The sequence below is a fragment of the Podarcis vaucheri genome (genome assembly GCF_965113315.1).
Source record: "Podarcis vaucheri genome assembly, chromosome: 13".
NCBI lineage: Eukaryota > Metazoa > Chordata > Lepidosauria > Squamata > Lacertidae > Podarcis > Podarcis vaucheri.
This window is the reverse complement of record NC_138751.1, coordinates 3,631,484-3,649,574: the sequence shown is the minus strand read 5'-3', so window position 1 is coordinate 3,649,574 and position 18,091 is coordinate 3,631,484. Positions and strand designations below refer to the sequence as shown.

General features: G+C 48.9%; 1 protein-coding gene across 1 annotated transcript; it reads left to right on the top strand.

The window, feature by feature from the left end:
- The first annotated feature begins 1,286 nt into the window (after positions 1-1,286).
- On the top strand, positions 1,287-15,668 carry KCTD11 (potassium channel tetramerization domain containing 11). The gene is made up of 3 exons (XM_082197830.1): positions 1,287-1,367; positions 8,179-9,285; positions 14,634-15,668. Exon 2 carries the CDS (start codon positions 8,201-8,203, stop codon positions 9,194-9,196), a length of 996 nt encoding a protein of 331 aa, XP_082053956.1. The 5' UTR covers positions 1,287-1,367; positions 8,179-8,200; the 3' UTR covers positions 9,197-9,285; positions 14,634-15,668.
- Positions 15,669-18,091: the final 2,423 nt, after the last annotated feature.

Sequence of the window (18,091 nt, the reverse complement as noted above, 5' to 3'; positions counted from 1 at the left end):
CCCCCTCTTGCAGAATACAAGATGGGGGACACCTGGCTTGAGAGCAGTACATGTGAAAAGGATCTAGGAGTCTTGGTTGACCACAAACTTGACATGAGCCAACAGTGTGACGCGGCAGCTAAAAAAGCCAATGCAATTCTGGGCCTCATCAATAGGAGTATAGCATCTAGATCAAGGGAAGTAATAGTGCCACTGTATTCTGCTCTGGTCAGACCACACCTGGAGTACTGTGTCCAGTTCTGGGCCCCACAGTTCAAGAAGGACACTGACATACTGGAACGTGTCCAGAGGAGGGCAACCAAAATGGTCCAAGGCCTGGAAACGATGCCTTATGAGGAACGGCTAAGGGAGCTGGGCATGTTTAGCCTGGAGAAGAGGAGGTTAAGGGGTGATATGATAGCCATGTTCAAATATAGAAAAGGATGTCACATAGAGGAGGGAGAAAGGTTGTTTTCTGCTGCTCCAGAGAAGCGGACACGGAACTACAAGAAAGAAGATTCCACCTAAACATTAGGAAGAACTTCCTGACAGTAAGAGCTGTTTGACAGTGGAATTTGCTGCCCAGGAGTGTGGTGGAGTCTCCTCCTTTGGAGGTCTTTAAGCAGAGGCTTGACAACCATATGTCAGGAGTGCTCTGATGGTGTTTCCTGCTTGGCAGGGGGTTGGACTCGATGGCCCTGGTGGTCTCTTCCAACTCTATGATTCTAGGATTCTAAGCAGCGGGGCGGGTCTGGAGGGTCGGTGGGGTGCCAGGACGCCTGGGTCCCCTCCTCGCTCCCGGATCCCCCATCAGTGGCGTAGCGTGGGTTGTCAGCACTTGGGGCAAGGCAAGTAATTTGCGCCCCCCAGTGGCGTAGCGTGGGGGGGTGCAGGGGGGCCGGCCGCACCGGGCGCAACATCTGGGGGTTAGGGTTAGGGGGTGCAAATCCATGGGTTAGGGGGCGCAAATTACTTGCCTTGCCCCGGGTGCTGACAACCCACGCTACGCCACTGGCGCCCCCTAACCCGTGGATTTGCGCCCCCTAACCCTAACCCCCAGATGTTGCGCCCGGTGCGGCCGGCCCCCCTGCACCCCCCCCACGCTACGCCACTGTCCCCCATACCTGTTCTAGGGAGACGCGCGAGACGCGCCTCGCGGGGCGGGGGCGGAGAGAGCGCCCGCCCCGGACGCCTGGGTCCCTTCCCTCCCTCCCTCCTTCCCGGGCGTCCGTCGGGGCGGAGACCGGCGCCTGCCCGCCCCCCTCCCCGGCCGGTCCCTCCCTTATAAAGCGCGGCCGGCGCCGAGATAAGCTCAGCTGCGCGCAGCGCTGCGCTCCACTTCCTGCGCCGGCACCAGGAGCCGCCCAGAGACCTCGCCTCTGCTCCAGGTACAGCGACCCCTCCGGCAGGATCGGGGCCCCCCTGTCCCGTTTTCCTCTTGGGTGGTCCTTCCCCCCCCTTAGGACACCCCCCCTCCAAAGGATCCCGCCCCCCAGGCGCTCCCAGGCCCTTTGGGGTTCGATAGGTGGGGGCCTTTTCCTGGGCTGAAATATTTCTAGTCCACCAGCCATCCCTGAAGTCTTTTCCTGGTACAGCCAGTCACTTTCTGGAAGATCAGGTTTTTTAATTCTGTTTTAACAACTTATTGTGCTTTGATCTCATCTGTGCATTCCCTTCGGGTTGTTGTTGTCGTCGTCGTTTTAGATACAATTTATTCATTTTATATAACCAAAACAAAACCACACACATTCAGAAATCCACATCATATATCTTAATTGGCTTCGCTCCACTCTCCCTCCTGGATCCATTATTTTATACTAATTCACGTCTTTATAATCTTATATCTTAACCCAATTTCAAAACCTTGTTCATGTCTTTACAAGCGACCTTTAGAAGTTCAACTCGTGTAAAACCTATACACAAAGCTTACAGAGTATGCCATGAAAAAAATCCCTTTTTGAAAAGGTTGTTTTTGGCCGTAAGTTTGGGGGGGGGGTCTCTCCTGGCTTGGGGAATTTTTTTTTTAAAAAAAGAAGGTTCACAAGTTTGTAATAATAATAATAATTTATTATTTGTACCCCGCCCATCTGGCTGGGTTTCCCCAGCCACTCTGGGCGGCTTCTACAGAGACCAAAAATACACTAAAATGCCACACATTAAAAACTTCCCTGAACAGGGCTGCCTTCAGATGTCTTCTGAATGTCAGGTAGTTGTTTATCGCTTTGACATCTGGTGGGAGGGCGTTCCACAGGGCGGGTGCCACCACCGAGAAGGCCCTCTGCCTGGTTCCCTGTAGCTTTGCTTCTCGCAGGGAGGGAACTGCCAGAAGGCCCTCGGCGCTGGACCTCAGCGTCCGGGCAGAACGATGGGGGTGGAGACGCTCCTTCAGGTATACTGGGTAGAGCTAGGAAGGGGGACCTCATGGGTCATCTAGTCCAACCCCCTTTCAATGCCAAACATGGGGTTCAAACCCACAACCCCTAGATTAAACTGATCAGACCTTCTTCCCCTTCCTCAGCTGAGTGCAGCGTTTGCCAACATGGCACCCCTCCCCAGATGTTTTGGACTACAACGCCCAATACCCTGACTCAGCTTGGCTCAATTGTTGTGGAACTGCCCCATGAAAGTTACGCCCTCAGCTCCTTGTCAAAACTCCCAATTTTATTGCAGGTTTCCTGTTCGGACCCCAAGCTAGTTGTATTGTATTGGAACCCATATTTCGCTCCGCCTCCTGTCCAAATAAAAAAAACATATTCCAAGCAGAGGGACTGAAAAAAGGATTCCTCCAGCCTTACAGAGCTTCAACATTTAAATTGGTCGGTTGCCTAGATGAATTGTCTTCAAAACTTTGAAATCTTTGAGAAGGGAAAGTCAATTTATTTTGGGGAAAAGGTGATTAGTCAGCTGTAAGGGCTCTCTGGGAAGGAAGTCACACAAAGGAACCCCCTTCTTGTTATTTTACGGTATTTATACCTGCTACGTAATCGATGAAAATCTCTACATGAAATCTCGTAATATGTGCACAAGAAAATGCTGGTAAAATCAAAACTTTACAAACAAGGAGATGTAAAATTTATCCAAAAAAGGAAAAGCCAAAATCGACAGTGTTAAAATGATACAAAGTGTGTGTATATACATATCTATCTATGCAGGTTTTGGTGTCTTCGGGTGTCTTCCCGTGTAAGAGTCGGGGTGTCTGTGCGACGTTTCGACGAGGTCTCACTCGTCATCTTCAGGCTGGTGCTTTCGGCTTCTTGTTACTGGAACAGATATCTATCTATCTATCTATCTATCTATCTATCTATCTATTGTTTGATGTATTACAGAATTTATTATTTTGTTGGAAGCTGCCCGGAGTGGCTGGGGAAGCCCAGCCAGATGGGCGGGGTATATATTATTATTATTATTATTATTATCTATAAAATAGAATTGTAGGGTCTTCTCATTCAACCCTGAGCTAAAGAATCTGACAGATGGCTATCCACCTTCTGTTAAAAAAATTTCCAATAAAGATTAAAAACCCTCCAGTGCGTAGCTCCTGCCCTATTGAATGCCCTATTGTCATCTTTTCCTTACACACTTGCTTCAGTTTTCCCCCTTTCCCTTTGTTGAAATTAAATAAAATTGCAAGTTCTCTGGGGCGGAGCTTCCACTTCTGCCTGGACTCTGAGATTGCCTGTGCAACCTCACATATTTGCAACCTTGAGGTCTAGAAACATTTTCCCCCTCTGAAAAAAAGAGAGAAAATAACAGCAGCAAAGCAACCAAGCAAGCTTTCCCAGAAGCCTGATTCTGAGGCCCGGACGTTGTCGGTGTTTGTGTGAGGAATGCGAAAAGTTCCCTGTGAATTTTCAGCAGCGTAATGTATTTATGTTTTTCAATGTTTGCTGCTTGGAGGCCCGAGCTGCAAAAAGTAATTACCTGTCTTGAGATGAAACATGCATGTGTCATAGCGAGGCGTCAAAAAGGACGGGGAAAATAAATGCATTCAGCTCTTAATCACTGCCTTGACCTCAGCTTCTTCTGGTCTATTTGTAGAAAAGAATCTGCGGGGCAGGGCTGGGAACTCAAGATGTTGTTGGACTCCAATTCCCATCAGCCCCAGACAGGCGGGAGCCAGGGATTATGGGAGTTGTAGTCCAATAACATTGGGAGGGCCCCAGACAGGCTCCCACCCCCACCTTTAACAACATGTTTAATGCGTCAGAATAGTTGCTTACTCATATGCAAAGGTTCAGAAGGCGGCAAGCAAAACTACTGACTGGATAGAAAGTTTGCAGCGTTTGAGAGTTTAGAGAAAAGGTCATAGGCAGTGAGATGGAAGTTGATAAAACGAATGATGGGGAGCAAGAGAATAGAGGAAAGCTTTTTCCCCTCCCTCATAAATTGATATGAATATGCAGGCATCTGAGGAACGTGAACGTCGGCAAAGCCGGGACAGATACAACAAAGTCCTTCTTCACACGGCGCATGGTTTAAACTGTGGAACTCCCTGCCACAGCAGGCAGAGACCAAATTAAAGGTAAAGGGACCCCTGACCATTAGGTCCAGTCGTGTCCGACTCTGGGGTTGCGGCGCTCATCTCGCTTTACTGGCCGAGGGAGCCGGCGTTCAGCTTCCGGGTCATGTGGCCAGCATGACTAAGCCGCTTCTGGCGAACCAGAGCAGCGCATGGAAACGCCGTTTACCTTCCTGCCGGAGTGGTACCTGTTTATCTACTTGCACTTTGACGTGCTTTCAAACTGCTAGGTTGGCAGGAGCAGGGACCGAGCAACGGGAGCTCACCCCGTCGCTGTGATTCGAACCGCCGACCTTCTGATCAGCAAGTCCTAGGCTCTGTGGTTTAACCCACAGCGCCACCCGCGTCCCACCAAATTAGATGGCTTTAAAAGAGGATTGGAGAAATTCACGAAGGAGGAGAGGGTGATGGATGGCTGTCAACCACGATGGCTGTTCTGTGCCTCCATGAATAGAGGCAGCGATGTTTCTGGATCCCAGTTGTTGGAAACCGCAGGAGGGGAGAGTCAAGGGCCACTGGGAGTTGTAGCTCCGCGGCGCCTGGAGGGCAGCTCCTTGGGGATGGCTGCTTGGTGGTGCGTTGATGTGCTCAGACAGACGGGAAAAGCAAAGGCAGCGAGGGAACAAGGCTCCAGGCCCTGGTGCAGAAATCCTGTACGCATCCATGACCTCTGCGTCTTTCTCCCTCTTCCTTCCTGGGAGATGGTGTGCGCACACCAGTCAACATGTTGCTTGGTGCTCTGTTCCAGCAGCGCCTCTCCTTGATATAGAATCGGTTCCTTCTCCTCCCTCCGCCCCATAACCCGTCCTCGGCCTCTCCCAGAGAGGTGGTCACGGGCACAAGACTGGGACCCACCCAATGCACCGGGGGTTGTTTTGGGTGCCACCAGACTCCCTGTTTTGTTGTTTAGTTGCTTAGTCGTCTCCGCCTCTTCGTGACCCCCTGGACCAGAGCACGCCAGGCCCTCCTGTCTTCCACCGCCTCCCGCAGTTTGGTCAAACTCATGTCCGTAGCTTCGAGAACACTGTCCCACCATCTCGTCCTCCGTCGTCCCCTTCTCCTTGTGCCCTCCATCTTTCCCAACATCAGGGTCTTTTGCAGGGAGTCTTCTCTTCTCATGAGGTGGCCAAAGTCTTGGAGCCTCAGCTTCAGGATCTGTCCTTCCAGGGAGCACTCAGGGCTGATTTCCTTCAGAATGGAGAGGTTGGATCTTCTTGCAGTCCATGGGACTCTCAAGAGTCTCCTCCAGCACCAGAATTCAAAAGCATCCATTCTTCGGCGATCAGCCTTCTTGATGGTCCAGCTCTCACTTCCATACATCTCTACTGGGAAAACCACAGCTTTAACTATATGGACCTTTGTTGGCAAGGTGATGTCTCTGCTTTTTTAGATGCTGTCTAGGTCTTGCATAACTCAGAGAAGCTATGAACTATGCCATGCAGGGCCACCCAAGATGGACAGGTCATAGTGGAGAGTTTTGACCAAACGTGATCCACCTGGAGCAGGAACCTGCCAAGAAAACTCCATAGACAAAGACAACTCCCTGTTTACTAAACCCAAAGTCTCCTGCTGTCTCCACATCTTTCGGCGTTTGTGGACAAACAGTCTCTGCTCCTGTCGCCAGCCAGCCGTGGCTATTTACGGCTGCTTGACGTGATGGCTGTGCTCTGACTTCACAGTTGCAGGTAGAATCATAGAGTTGGAAGGGGCACCCAAAGGTCATCCATCCCAACCCCCTTCAATTCAGGAATCTCAGCTAAAGCATCCATGGCAGATGGGCATCCAATCTCTGCGTCAAAACTTCCAAGGAAGGAGACTCCAACGCCTCGCGAGGGTGTCTGTTCCACTGTCAAACGCCTCTTGCTGTCAGAAAGTTCTCCCTGCTTCTAGATTCCTGCAGGAGGGAAGAGTTGCCCTCGTGTTCAAATCCTGATAGATGGTTTCCCTTCTGGGCGTGTGGTTGCCCCCTGTGAACAGGACTGTGGACCACCGGCCTGATCCCAGCAGACTGTTGTTCCGCTCCAATGCGTACAACTCAGTCCACAAATTCTTCATCCTTTCTTGTTTTAAATTATTTTTATTCGGTTTTTCCAATTAATGTTTACATTCAAACTCACATACAGTCATACCTTGGGTTACGGACACTTCAGGTTGTGTTTTTTCAGGTTACGGACCCGCCGAAACCTGGAAGTACTGGAATGGATTACTTCCGGGTTTTGGCTGTTGCGCATGCGCAGAAGTGCTAAATCGCGCTTTGCAAATGCGCAGATGCGGGTTCTGAATGCTGCGGGTTGCGAATGTGCATTCCACACGGATTACATTGGCAACTCGCGCGTCCACTGTATAGATAAAAACAAATGCAAGATTCTTTCGAATCTATAGACTTCTGCTGCATATTTTACATCATCCGGTTAATTATCCATTACTGTACATCGAAAGTCTTTGTTATATTGCAAGTGTTATTTGAGTCCTGTTAAAGAGTTCAGTTGTTTACAGTGTTCTTCCAAGTATGATATAATTTCCCCCTACTCTTCATTAAAGTTTTGCCCTTCCTGATTTCTGATTTTTTTTTTTTGCGGCCTTTTTCGCCGTCTCTGAATAGTCCAGGCTTCCTCAACCTTGGCCCTCCAGATGTTTTGGGACTACAACTCCCATGATCCCTAGCTAGCAGGACCAGTTGTCAGGGATGATGGGAATTGTAGTCTCCAAACATCTGGAAGGCCAAGGTTGAGGAAGCCTGGAATAGTCGATCAGTTTGGTCTGCCATTCCTCTCTGGTAGGGACCTGGGCGTCTATCCATCTCTGGGCTGCAAGCGTTCTGGCAGCTGACATATTTACCTGGCAGGCGAGACACCTTGATCACAAATGCTTCTTTCGCCAGGTGAAATCCTTCCTTCGCAACTTTCCTTACATACTTTATGACCACTGCTCTGTAGCAATTGTTGTTATGCATTCACCGTATAGATGGTTTTATGAAGCATTTCTGTATCCTTCTGCTGTGCTGAAGAAGAATTTCATGAAACCGTGGTTATATCTGGAATCACTGTTCACCACGTCTGTTTGCGGACCACTTTGGCAGCGTTGGACATCATAAAACAAATCTTTGCGGCTTGTTTTCACCAGAGACGATTCTGACCTATTGCTTCTTTCAGAGACTTGTACAGTGGTACCTCAGGTTACATATGCTTCAGGTTACAGACTCCGCTAACCCTGAAATAGTGCTTCAGGTTAAGAACTTTGCTTCAGGATGAGAACAGAAATTGTGCAGCGGCGGTGCAGCAGCAGCGGGAGGCCCCATTAGCTAAAGTGGTGCTTCAGATTAAGAACAGTTTCAGGTTAAGAACAGACCTCCGGAATGAATTAAGTACTTAACCCAAGGTACCACTGTATAGTCTACAAAGATTTTCAGAGACTTAAAAGACTTATATTTATTTGGTTCTACGTTTTCAAGAGACATCATCCAGAGCACACATTTTGTGACTTTCAGAGATTTATAAGATTTCTGTTCATTTGGTTTTCCAGAGAGTATATATTTCATATTCTTTAATGTTCTGAATAGATTATATAAAGAGATTATATTGACATCGTATTGTTGTACTCGGTCATCGTGTTGCCTTTGGATATTACTGATATTTACTTGGCAGGTGAGCCACCTTGATCACAAATGCTTCTTTCGCCAGGTGAAATCCCTCCTTCGCAACGATGCCGGGCACCTGCGAGGCCCCGGGGCGGACGCCCGGCCTGGTGACCTTGAATGTCGGCGGCAAGCTCTACAGCACCACCCTGGACACCCTCACCCGCTTTCCTGACTCCATGCTGGGTGCCATGTTCCGCGGTCCCCAGCCAGCCCTCACCGACAGCTGCGGCAACTACTTCATCGACCGCGACGGCAAAGCCTTCCGCCACATCCTCAACTTCCTCCGTTTCGGCCGGCTGGACCTTCCCGAGGGCTACGCTGAGCTCTCCCTCCTGCGGGCTGAGGCGGACTTCTACCAGATCCGGCCGCTCCTGGAGGAGCTCCGGCGGGTGGAGGCGGAGCGCTGGCGGCAGAGGAGGAACGCGGTGCTGCACGCCGATGTGGACGTACGGAAACGCCTTGTGCACTTCAACATCCGCCGAGGGCCGCAGAACTACGAGCTGAGCTCCAGCTGCCTGCACATCTTCACGGCCAACGTTTTCTGCACCGATAAACACTTCTTGGCTTTGCTGCGGAGGCGGCTGGGCCAATCAGGCAGTGGCGTGGAAGAGGGGCATTCTGGGAAGGGCGTGGGACAATTCTCTAGGAATACGGGCTCTGGCACGGTGAGGGATTCCATCGTCGGCAACGGAGATTTCAGAGAGCGGAAGGGGCAGCTGGGCAGTTCGGGGACCGGCGGTGAGCTGGGGATTTGGCCGGGCGACTCCACGGACGAAGACGAATCGGACGAGGAGGCGTGGGACTACTCCCCTGTGGACACCAAGACATGCCACCACCTTTGCCTGGAGTGGGCGCCGCGCCCAGCCGAACTTCCGGTAGCCGAGTACGCCAAGCAGAAGTTGCAGCCTCTGGCGGTTGGCGGGCGGGAGGTCCGTACGGGCCACGAGTTCCTGGAGGAGGTGCTGAAGGTGGCGCTGGCGCAAGGCTTCCGCGTGGATTCCGTCTTCCCCGACCCGGCAGATATCCTGAACGCCCGCTCTTTGCGGTTCGTCCGGCACTGAGCCTTATGTGACCAAATGCCGGGGGCGGGAAGGGGGAGAGCAGCAGCGCCGCGCAAAGATCAGCGCCGTCTTAAAGGAAGATGGAGAGGGTAAGAAACTGGAGGGGACGAGTTCATATATATATATATATACACACATACACACACACACACACACACACACACATTTTTATTCAGATGCGGGTGGCGCTGTGGGTTAAACAACAGAGCCTAGGACTTGCCAATCAGAAGGTCGGCGGTTCGAATCCCTGCGACGGGATGAGCTCCCGTTGCTCAGTCCCAGCTCCTGTATACACCATTTATTCTTATTTTTTCCAAACAAACCTCAAAGTGGTTTATGAAATGCAAAATGAACTTTTTGCCATTCTCCCCAGTGAACCTGCCTGGATTCTTGAGATCCTTGGGGGATACCATTTTTTCAGTCCCACGACCCTCCCAGGGACTTGGGACAGGGCCTTCTCGGTGGTGGCTGCCCCCAAACAACTTTGGAACTCCCTTGCGAGAGAAGAAAGACTTGCTCCCTCCTTGGCCACCTTGAGTCGCGGTCTCGGCGGTGTGTGTGTGAGAAAGGCAAAATATATAAAGAATACTAATTGTTTTTTAAGAACTATCTGTGGTCCCTCTATGGGTATACCGTATATAATATTTCCTTCCTCTTAAATCAGAGATGGTCTCTGCAAGGCAGGGTCCTCTCAAGTCTGGGGAAAATATTTCTGAATTTGGACGCCAACATCCCAGTTCCTCAAACTGCGGTGGATGTTTCAGAACAGTTAGACGGAAGAGAGACAGAGGCAAATTTGGACAGAAAACCTAAGAGGCCATGCGGCAAATCAGTAACTTTCGGCAGGACTTGGATCTAGGTTCAGAGTTCAAAATATCGGCAGTCAAAAGTCAGAGCAGCAAGCCAAGCATTCTCCCTGCTGAACAATGTTTGCATAAGAATACTGTGGAAACTCGGGTTGTGAACGTGCCACCCGCATGGATCACGTTCGCAACCCGCAGCGGCCACAACCTGCAGCGCTGTGTCTACGCATGTGCGGGTTGCGATTTGGGGCTTCTGTGCATGCGCAAAGCACGATTTAGCGCATTTGCGCATGTGCGACCGCCAAAACCCATACGTAACCCGTTCCGGTACTTCTGGGTTTCGGCAGTCCGCAACCTGAAAAAACGCGACCTGAAGCGTCTGTAACCCAAGGTATGACTGTAAATATATTTTTGAAAATTAAAAATTGTCCAGTAGCACCTTAAAAGTAAAGGGACCCGTGACCATTAGGTCCAGTCGTGGCCGACTCTGGGGTTGCGGCACTCATCTCGTTTTATTGGCTGAGGGAGCCGGCGTACAGCTTCCGGGTCATGTGGCCAGCAGGACTAACCCGCTTCTGGCGAACCAGAGCAGCGCACGGAAACGCCGTTTACCTTCCTGCCGGAGTGGTACCTATTTATCTACTTGCACTTTGACGTGCTTTTGAACTGCTAGGTGGGCAGGAGCAGGGACCGAGCAACGGGAGCTCACCCTGTCATGGGGATTCGAACCGCCGACCTTTTGATCAGCAAGTCCTAAGCTCTGTGGTTTAGAGCGTCCCACCTTAGAGACCAACTAAGTTTGTTCTTGGTACAGTGGTACCTCAGGTTACATACGCTTCAGGTTACAGACTCCACTAACCCAGAAATAGTGCTTCAGGTTAAGAACTTTGCTTCAGGATGAGAACAGAAATTGTGCTCTGGCGGCACGGTGGCAGCAGGAGGCCCCATTAGCTAAAGTGGTGCTTCAGGTTAAGAACAGTTTCAGGATAAGAACGGACCTCTGGAACGAATTAAGTACTTAACCCGAGGTGCCACTGTATAAGCTTTCGTGTGCATGCACACTTTTTCAGATAGTATAAGTATATAGTAAGGGAATGAAAGGAATAATAATAATAATAATAATAAATTTATTTATACCCTGGCCATTTGGCTGGGTTGGAATGCTCAAAGCGACCTCATATGGAGTCACACCAATTGAGCTTAGTGTTGTCGACACGGCTCTTCCCTTAAGAGGGAAAGGAACTTTGCACGTGTGCAGTGGTACCCTTGTCGTTCCTGAAAGTGCTCGAGATAAATTTCTGGCTTGTCTCAGAGGCCGGATACCAGGGAGCGCTGACTCACCTGGGCGAGAGTGTTGCTAGGATCTGGGCGTCGCTACCTCCAAAGTTGGCCAACCTGTCTTTACCAAAGGGAAGGAGGGGGCCGGTCAGCTGCGCCCCTCCCAAGCCCAAGCAAGATGAGCTGGTTGTCTTTAGTGGATTTAGCTGCAAGGATGGGGGTGGGGAGTCTGGGCGATAGAGTAGGACTTCCACCTGAATTGTGGTTCCATTATTATTATTATTATTATTATTATTATTATTATTATTATTTTATTTATTACATAGGGAGAGCCTGCCAGGTCAGGCCAAGGCCCATCTAGTCCAGGCTCCTGTTCTCAGAGTGGTCAACCAATAGGGAAACTCAGATGCAGGATTTGAACCCAAGATCCTTCTCCCCTCTTGCGATTCCCCATGACTCATATTCAGAAGCATTTGCTGCCTCCCAAACAAGAGTCTTCTCCTCTGTGAATTTCTCTGATTGTTTTTGAAAGCTATCCATCACCGCTTCCTGTGGCAGGGAGTTCCACAGGTCAACTATGGAGGAGGACTTCCTTTTATCTGCCCTGCATCGGCCAGCCTTCAGCCTCGCACGATGTCCGCGAGATCTAGCATTATGAGAGAGAGGGAGGAGAACTTATCTCTTTTCCCGCACCAGGCAAAATCTTATAAACTCCTGCCAAGGTTGTTCAAACTTGCCTCTTCTCAATAATAATAATAATAAATTTATACCCCACCCACAGGGCCAGATTTAGGTTTGATGAGGCCCTAAGATACTGAAGGTAATGGGGCCCTTTCTATGTCTAGCTGTCCTTTGTCAACAACAAATTGTCCCTGTTTTTTGTGTTGAATATATGCCCTATGGTCATTTATGGACCTCATAGGTATCTCAAGCCATTTGCCCATGTTGCCCTGCAACCAGTCCATGCAGAATGTAGGCACCCTAAATATAGAAAGGAGCAAACCAGTGATATTTTAGGGAGCAGGCGGGGCCCATGACTTACATCCTAGGAGGCTATAAAACACAAAACCCTGTTGCTGTAGGCAGGTTTTATTTTATTTGCTTTTTATCTTATATTTGGGAAATGTACATCCAGGTTTTTTCCCTTTAAAGTTTTTTGGGGCTCCCAAGAGAGTGAGTCCCTAAGCTATAGCTTGTTTGTTGTTGTTGTTTAGTCGTGTCCGCCTCTTTGTGACCCCCTGGACCAGAGCACGCCAGGCCCTCCTGTCTTCCACTGCCTCCCGCAGTTTGGTCAAACTCATGCTGGTCTCTTCCAGAACACTGTCCCACCATCTCGCCCTCCGTCGTCCCCTTCTCCTTGTGCCCTCCATCTTTCCCAACATCAGGGTCTTTTCCAGGGAGTCTTCTCTTCTCATGAGGTGGCAAAAGTCTTGGAGCCTCAGCTTCAGGATCTGTCCTTCCAGTGAGCACTCAGGGCTGGTTTCCTTCGGAATGGAGAGGTTGGATCTTCTTGCAGTCCATGGGACTCTCAAGAGTCTCCTCCAGCACCAGAATTCAAAAGCATCCATTCTTCGGCGATCAGCCTTCTTGATGGTCCAGCTCTCACTTCCATACATCACTACTGGGAAAACCAGAGCTTTAACTATACGGACTTTTGTTGGCAAGGTGATGTCTCTGCTTTTTAAGATGCTGTCTAGGTTTGTCATTGCTTTTGAGATGGTGGGACAGTGTTCTCAAAGCCACCAGCATGAGTCTGACCAAACTGCGGGAGGCAGTGGAAGACAGGAGGGCCTGGCGTGCTCTGGTCCAGGGGGTCACGAAGAGGCGGACACGACTAAATGACTAAACAACAACAACAAGCAGGGAAACTGCCTTTCTTCATCGGAGAGTTGCTCCCTCCCCTTGACTGTTTGGGTTGGACCTTTTCCAACTCTTAACAATCTCTGTTTTGAGGCGAGGCAACCAGAACTTTGCATGTCTTGTTCCAAACAGGGGGAGAGATGGGTTGAGGTGTGTCAAGGCGAACACTGAGCCATTCTGGCTCTCCTATCGGCGTCTTGAGAACTCGGGGTGGTTGCAGAGTGGTACCTCGGGGAGGCCAGATGGCTAGTGGGGAGGTTGATCTTTGTCTTTCTGGGCTGACAAGCAGGCTATTGTATTATGGGTTGGCTGCTCCCAGAATGCCAGCCTTTGTTATGGGTCTGTGCTGTGGGGAGCTCAGTTCAATGGGGCTCAATGTCTCTCTCCCTTCTGCTCTGGTCGAGATTTATTTCATTTTGCAACAGCCACGACAACAGATGGAAATGGAAAGGTGAAAAGCGTTCCAGCTATAAAATAGGCACGCAGAATGAGAACCGTGGCACGTGGGTTTGAATAACAAAGCGAAGAATACCCGTGTTGTCCAGTTATCAAATTGAGTTATATGAAAAGTGCCAGCCTCAGCTTTGGGTTCCCAGACAGACTACAAATCCTATCATTCCTAGCCAGAGATGATGGGAGTTGTAGTCCCAGAACATCTGGAGACCTGAGAGACAGGCTCCAGTCCTTTCTGAAATCTCAAATTATCCCTATTTTTTCCTGTTATGATAGCCATATTCCAGAGGGAGTGGTACCAAGTCTCTGGGATAAGATTTGGGACTGTTTTCTGTTGAGTTGCAATTCCTATTTGTGCTGCCCAGGTCGCACATAAAACCATTATATATATTTTTGACAACATATCTACATCTGTGTCATCAAAAAATCGTCAGTAATGTTAATTTTGGGCAGCAAACAATCTTTTTCTTTAGTACAGTGGTACCTCAGGTTAAGTACTTAATTCGTTCCGGAGGTCTGTTCTTAATCTGAAACTGTTCTTAACCTGAAGCACCACTTTAGCTAATGGGGCCTCCTGCTGCCGCTGGAGCACGATTTCTGTTCTCATCCTGAAGCAAAGTTCTTAACCTGAAGCACTATTTCTGGGTTAGCGGAGTCTGTAACCTGAAGCATATGTAACCCGAGGTACCACTGTAATATTGATCATATCTGTCAAAATTAAAGTGATGATTTGTGCCACGTTTATTATAACCCCTCCAGCAGCAATGGAAGAAAACATTTGTTACTTTTGCAAAGGAGTGCAATAAATACCATCTGTGTGGTAATTTCAAGGAGTTTTTCCTAAGGCAACTGGAAACGGATTTTAAGGGTCATTGTTCCATCCAGCTGTTTTTGGACTACAACTCCCATCATCGCTAGCTAACAGGACCAGTGGTCAGGGATGATAGGAATTGTAGTCCCAAAACAGCAGGAAGGCTAGATCAGCTCTGCAGCTCTATGATTCCCAAAGTTTAACAGTCTCTTTTTTATTCTTCTTCTTCTAGGTTTTTATTAAAGTTTCCTGTGCCTTCGGCTTCCAGTTCCCACAGCTGAGCTGAATTTCTGGGGTTCTTCGTCCTGCCTCACCTCACCCAAATCTTCCACCTTAGAACCACAGCAACCAAAAGCCCTACAAAGGGGAGAATGGGCTGCAGACAGATGGATGGGTTTTGAAACACACAAGTACATTTTTGGGGGGAGAATCATCGCCATGCAAACAGACATTTGTTAACGCTTTTCACTGAGGACACTTTGACGTTAGGGTGAAACTGGCTGCCTCCTGGCTTTAGCAATCATGTGCCTTTTGGAAAACCCAAAAAGCATTTTTTTAACACACACAAAATGGAACCTTTGAGGGTTTCTCGGGAGGTGGGTCTGGAGTCTTAATGATGAAACCGGTTTCAATCTGGTTTGGTGTGGCTTTTTGAATTTAGACCTGTTATCTTGTTTCTGACTGCCTTGTAGATATATATTTTTTTTTAGGCACATAAACACTTCTCAGGTGGTGGGAATGTTGGCCACTGCCTAGGCGAGCCTTCGCCAAACTGGCGACCTCCGGACTACAACTCCCATCATCCTCAGCGTTGCGTTGGCGGGGCATGATGGGAGTTGTAGTCCCATCGGCAGGCCGCCATGTTGGCAAAGGCTGGTCTAGCAGACTTCCTGGTCGCTAAGTGGGTATAAACGTCACATTTTCCTCTCGCACCATTCCCTCAACACGAGAACATCTGGATAGTTGCTTTTCGAAGCTGTGTTTCGGTGGTGGTGGTGGAGACGCACACCCCCTCCTTCGGAAACGGCAGGGGTCTGTTGGAAGAAAAATATTGCGTTTGCCAGGGTGGTTCTCAGCACACCTGGAGATGCCCCATTATTCTTAGTGCCCTTTGTGTGGTCTGTATTCTCCTCGGTTAGAGAGCCAAACATCTGTTTCGGGAGAAGTCACTACCATCCTCCTTCCGCCGCTGACGGTGAGCAGGTGTGTCAGCCTCGGAGGTTGACCGCAGTGTCGCAGTACAATAAAGCTTGCTTTTTAATAAAAATATACAGACTTTGGTGACAATATTGGGGGGTGGGAATGGAGGAAATTGGGAATTCCCAGAAAATGCACACCTTTGTGGATGTGCGGAGAAGCAAACATAAAAATAAATTCCTGCCATATTAGGCCATGTATCTCAGCACCCTTGCAGTAGCTTTAGAGCAAAACAACAACAAACCTATGGTTACGTGAAACATAATAAACCCACAAGATGTAACAGGCTGCACTTTTGAATAAGTAAGGTATACTATTCATAGTATCAAATTGTAGATGTCAACGGGAGTCTCGCAATGTTCAACGAAAAAAGCAGAAGACCCAGTGAATCAGTTCATTCTCTAGTCTTTTGGTTTGTGAACATTTTTCGGAAGCCGAACGTACACCGTTTTGAGTGTTACGCTTCCGATTTGAGTGCCACACTTCCGTTCTGAGTGTTACACCAAGGTCTGCCTGTTTCTGCTATTTATTTTGCATTTTTGTGGCTCTTTTTTTTTTGTTTTTGTGACTGTGTGGAACCCAGTTCAGCTACTGATGGATTGATTTTGTGACTGCAGGACATTGTTTATTGCTTTCGTGTTATGGATCAATGGTCTCATTGGAGAGTAAAATTCATGTTTAATTGCTGTTTTTTAAGGGGTTGTTTTTAAAAGTCTGGAACGGATCAATCCGTTTCACGTTACTTTCTATGGGAAAGCGCACCTTGGTTTTGGAGTGCTTTGGTTTTGGAACGGACTTCCGAAACAGATTAAGTTGGCTGAGACCCTCCCTGCCCGCGGACTGTCTTGCCAGAGTGGTGCATGCTCTGGTTATCTCCCGCTTGGACTACTGCAATGCGCTCTATGTGGGGCTACCTTTGAAGGTGACCTGGAAACTACAACTAATCCAGAATGCGGCAGCTAGACTGGTGACTGGGAGCGGCCGCCGGGACCATATAACATCGGTCTTGAAAGACCTACATTGGCTCCCAGGACGTTTCCGAGCACAATTCAAAGTGTTGGTGCTGACCTTGAAAGCCCTAAACGGCCTCAAAGGCCCAGTAGACCTGAAGGAGCGTCTCCACCCCCATCGTTCCGCCCGGACACTGAGGTCCAGCTCCGAGGGCCTTCTGGCGGTTCCCTCCCTGCGGGAAGGGAGGTTACAGGGAACCAGGCAGAGGGCCTTCTCGGTGGTGGTGCCCTCCCTGTGGAACGCCCTCCCTTCAGATGTGAAGGAAATAAGCAGCTATCTTCTCTTTAAAAGACATCTGAAGGCAGCCCTGTTTAGGGAAGTTTTTAATATTTAATGCTGTATTGTTTTAACACTCGATTGAAAGCCGCCCAGAGTGGCTGGGGAAACTCAGCCAGATGGGTGGGGTATAAATAAATTATTATTATTATTATTATTATTATTATTATTATTATTATTATTATTTGAGAACCAAGCTGTACTGGGCTAGATCATGTCCAGCAAAAGGCTCTCCTCCTGGACGGCTTTTTGAATTGCTGTGTCCTTCAGCAGCTGCTTGCAGCTCTGGGAACTGACCGGTAGAGGGAGAAAAATCTCTCTCTCTCTCTCTTGGCAGGTCAAATCACAAAAGAGGCATTACATTAGACTTATTTACAGACCTGCATCGTCACCCTGTACCTGCTAAACCTGTTCAGGCTCTCAACGCCCACACATCCCTCCTCCTCCTCTGTGGATCTATGCGCAAGCTCTGATGTGGCCCATCTTAAGCGCTCGGCAACAAGCCCCAACACGCACTGCTTAAATATTGAATCTTCTTCAAAGCATGCCTGTCACGCCGGCACACTTTTAATGCGTAACGCACGGCAAAGCTTCCCTGGGGTGGCTCTGTTTCCTAAGTTGGAGGTGGGGAATGCCCTCCGCACATGCGCAGAGGCACTCTCTTCTTGGCTAGCCATATGACCTAAGAGCTGGTGCCTTGGGTGTTTGGAGGCTCGAGTCGCTCTCTCTGAAATGCTTGTCTTCTGAATCTGACGCAGCGCGGGAATGAAGAGGCTCTCACAATCACATGTTCTCACTCTCCGTCATGCAGTGTTAGAAACTGAAATATGAACACTAGGAGCTAAAGAGCACCTTAAACCATGGTTACGGGCGCAGCAACAGAATGTCCAGGCGCACATTTTTAATAAGATTGCAAAGCTGAAAATGAATGAACTGCACCTAAAGTATTATAGTGGTACCTTGGAACGTGATCTGTTCCGCAAGTCCGTTCCAAAACCAAAGCGTTCCAAAACCAAGGCGCACTTTCCCATAGAAAGTAATGCAAAACGCGTTAATCCGTTCCAGACTTTTAAAAACATCCCCTTAAAAAAGAGCAATTTAACATGATTTTTACTCTCTAAGGAGACCATTGATCCATAAAATGGAAGCAATAAACAATGTACACAATCAATCACAAAAACAAAACACACAAAAACAGGGACAATT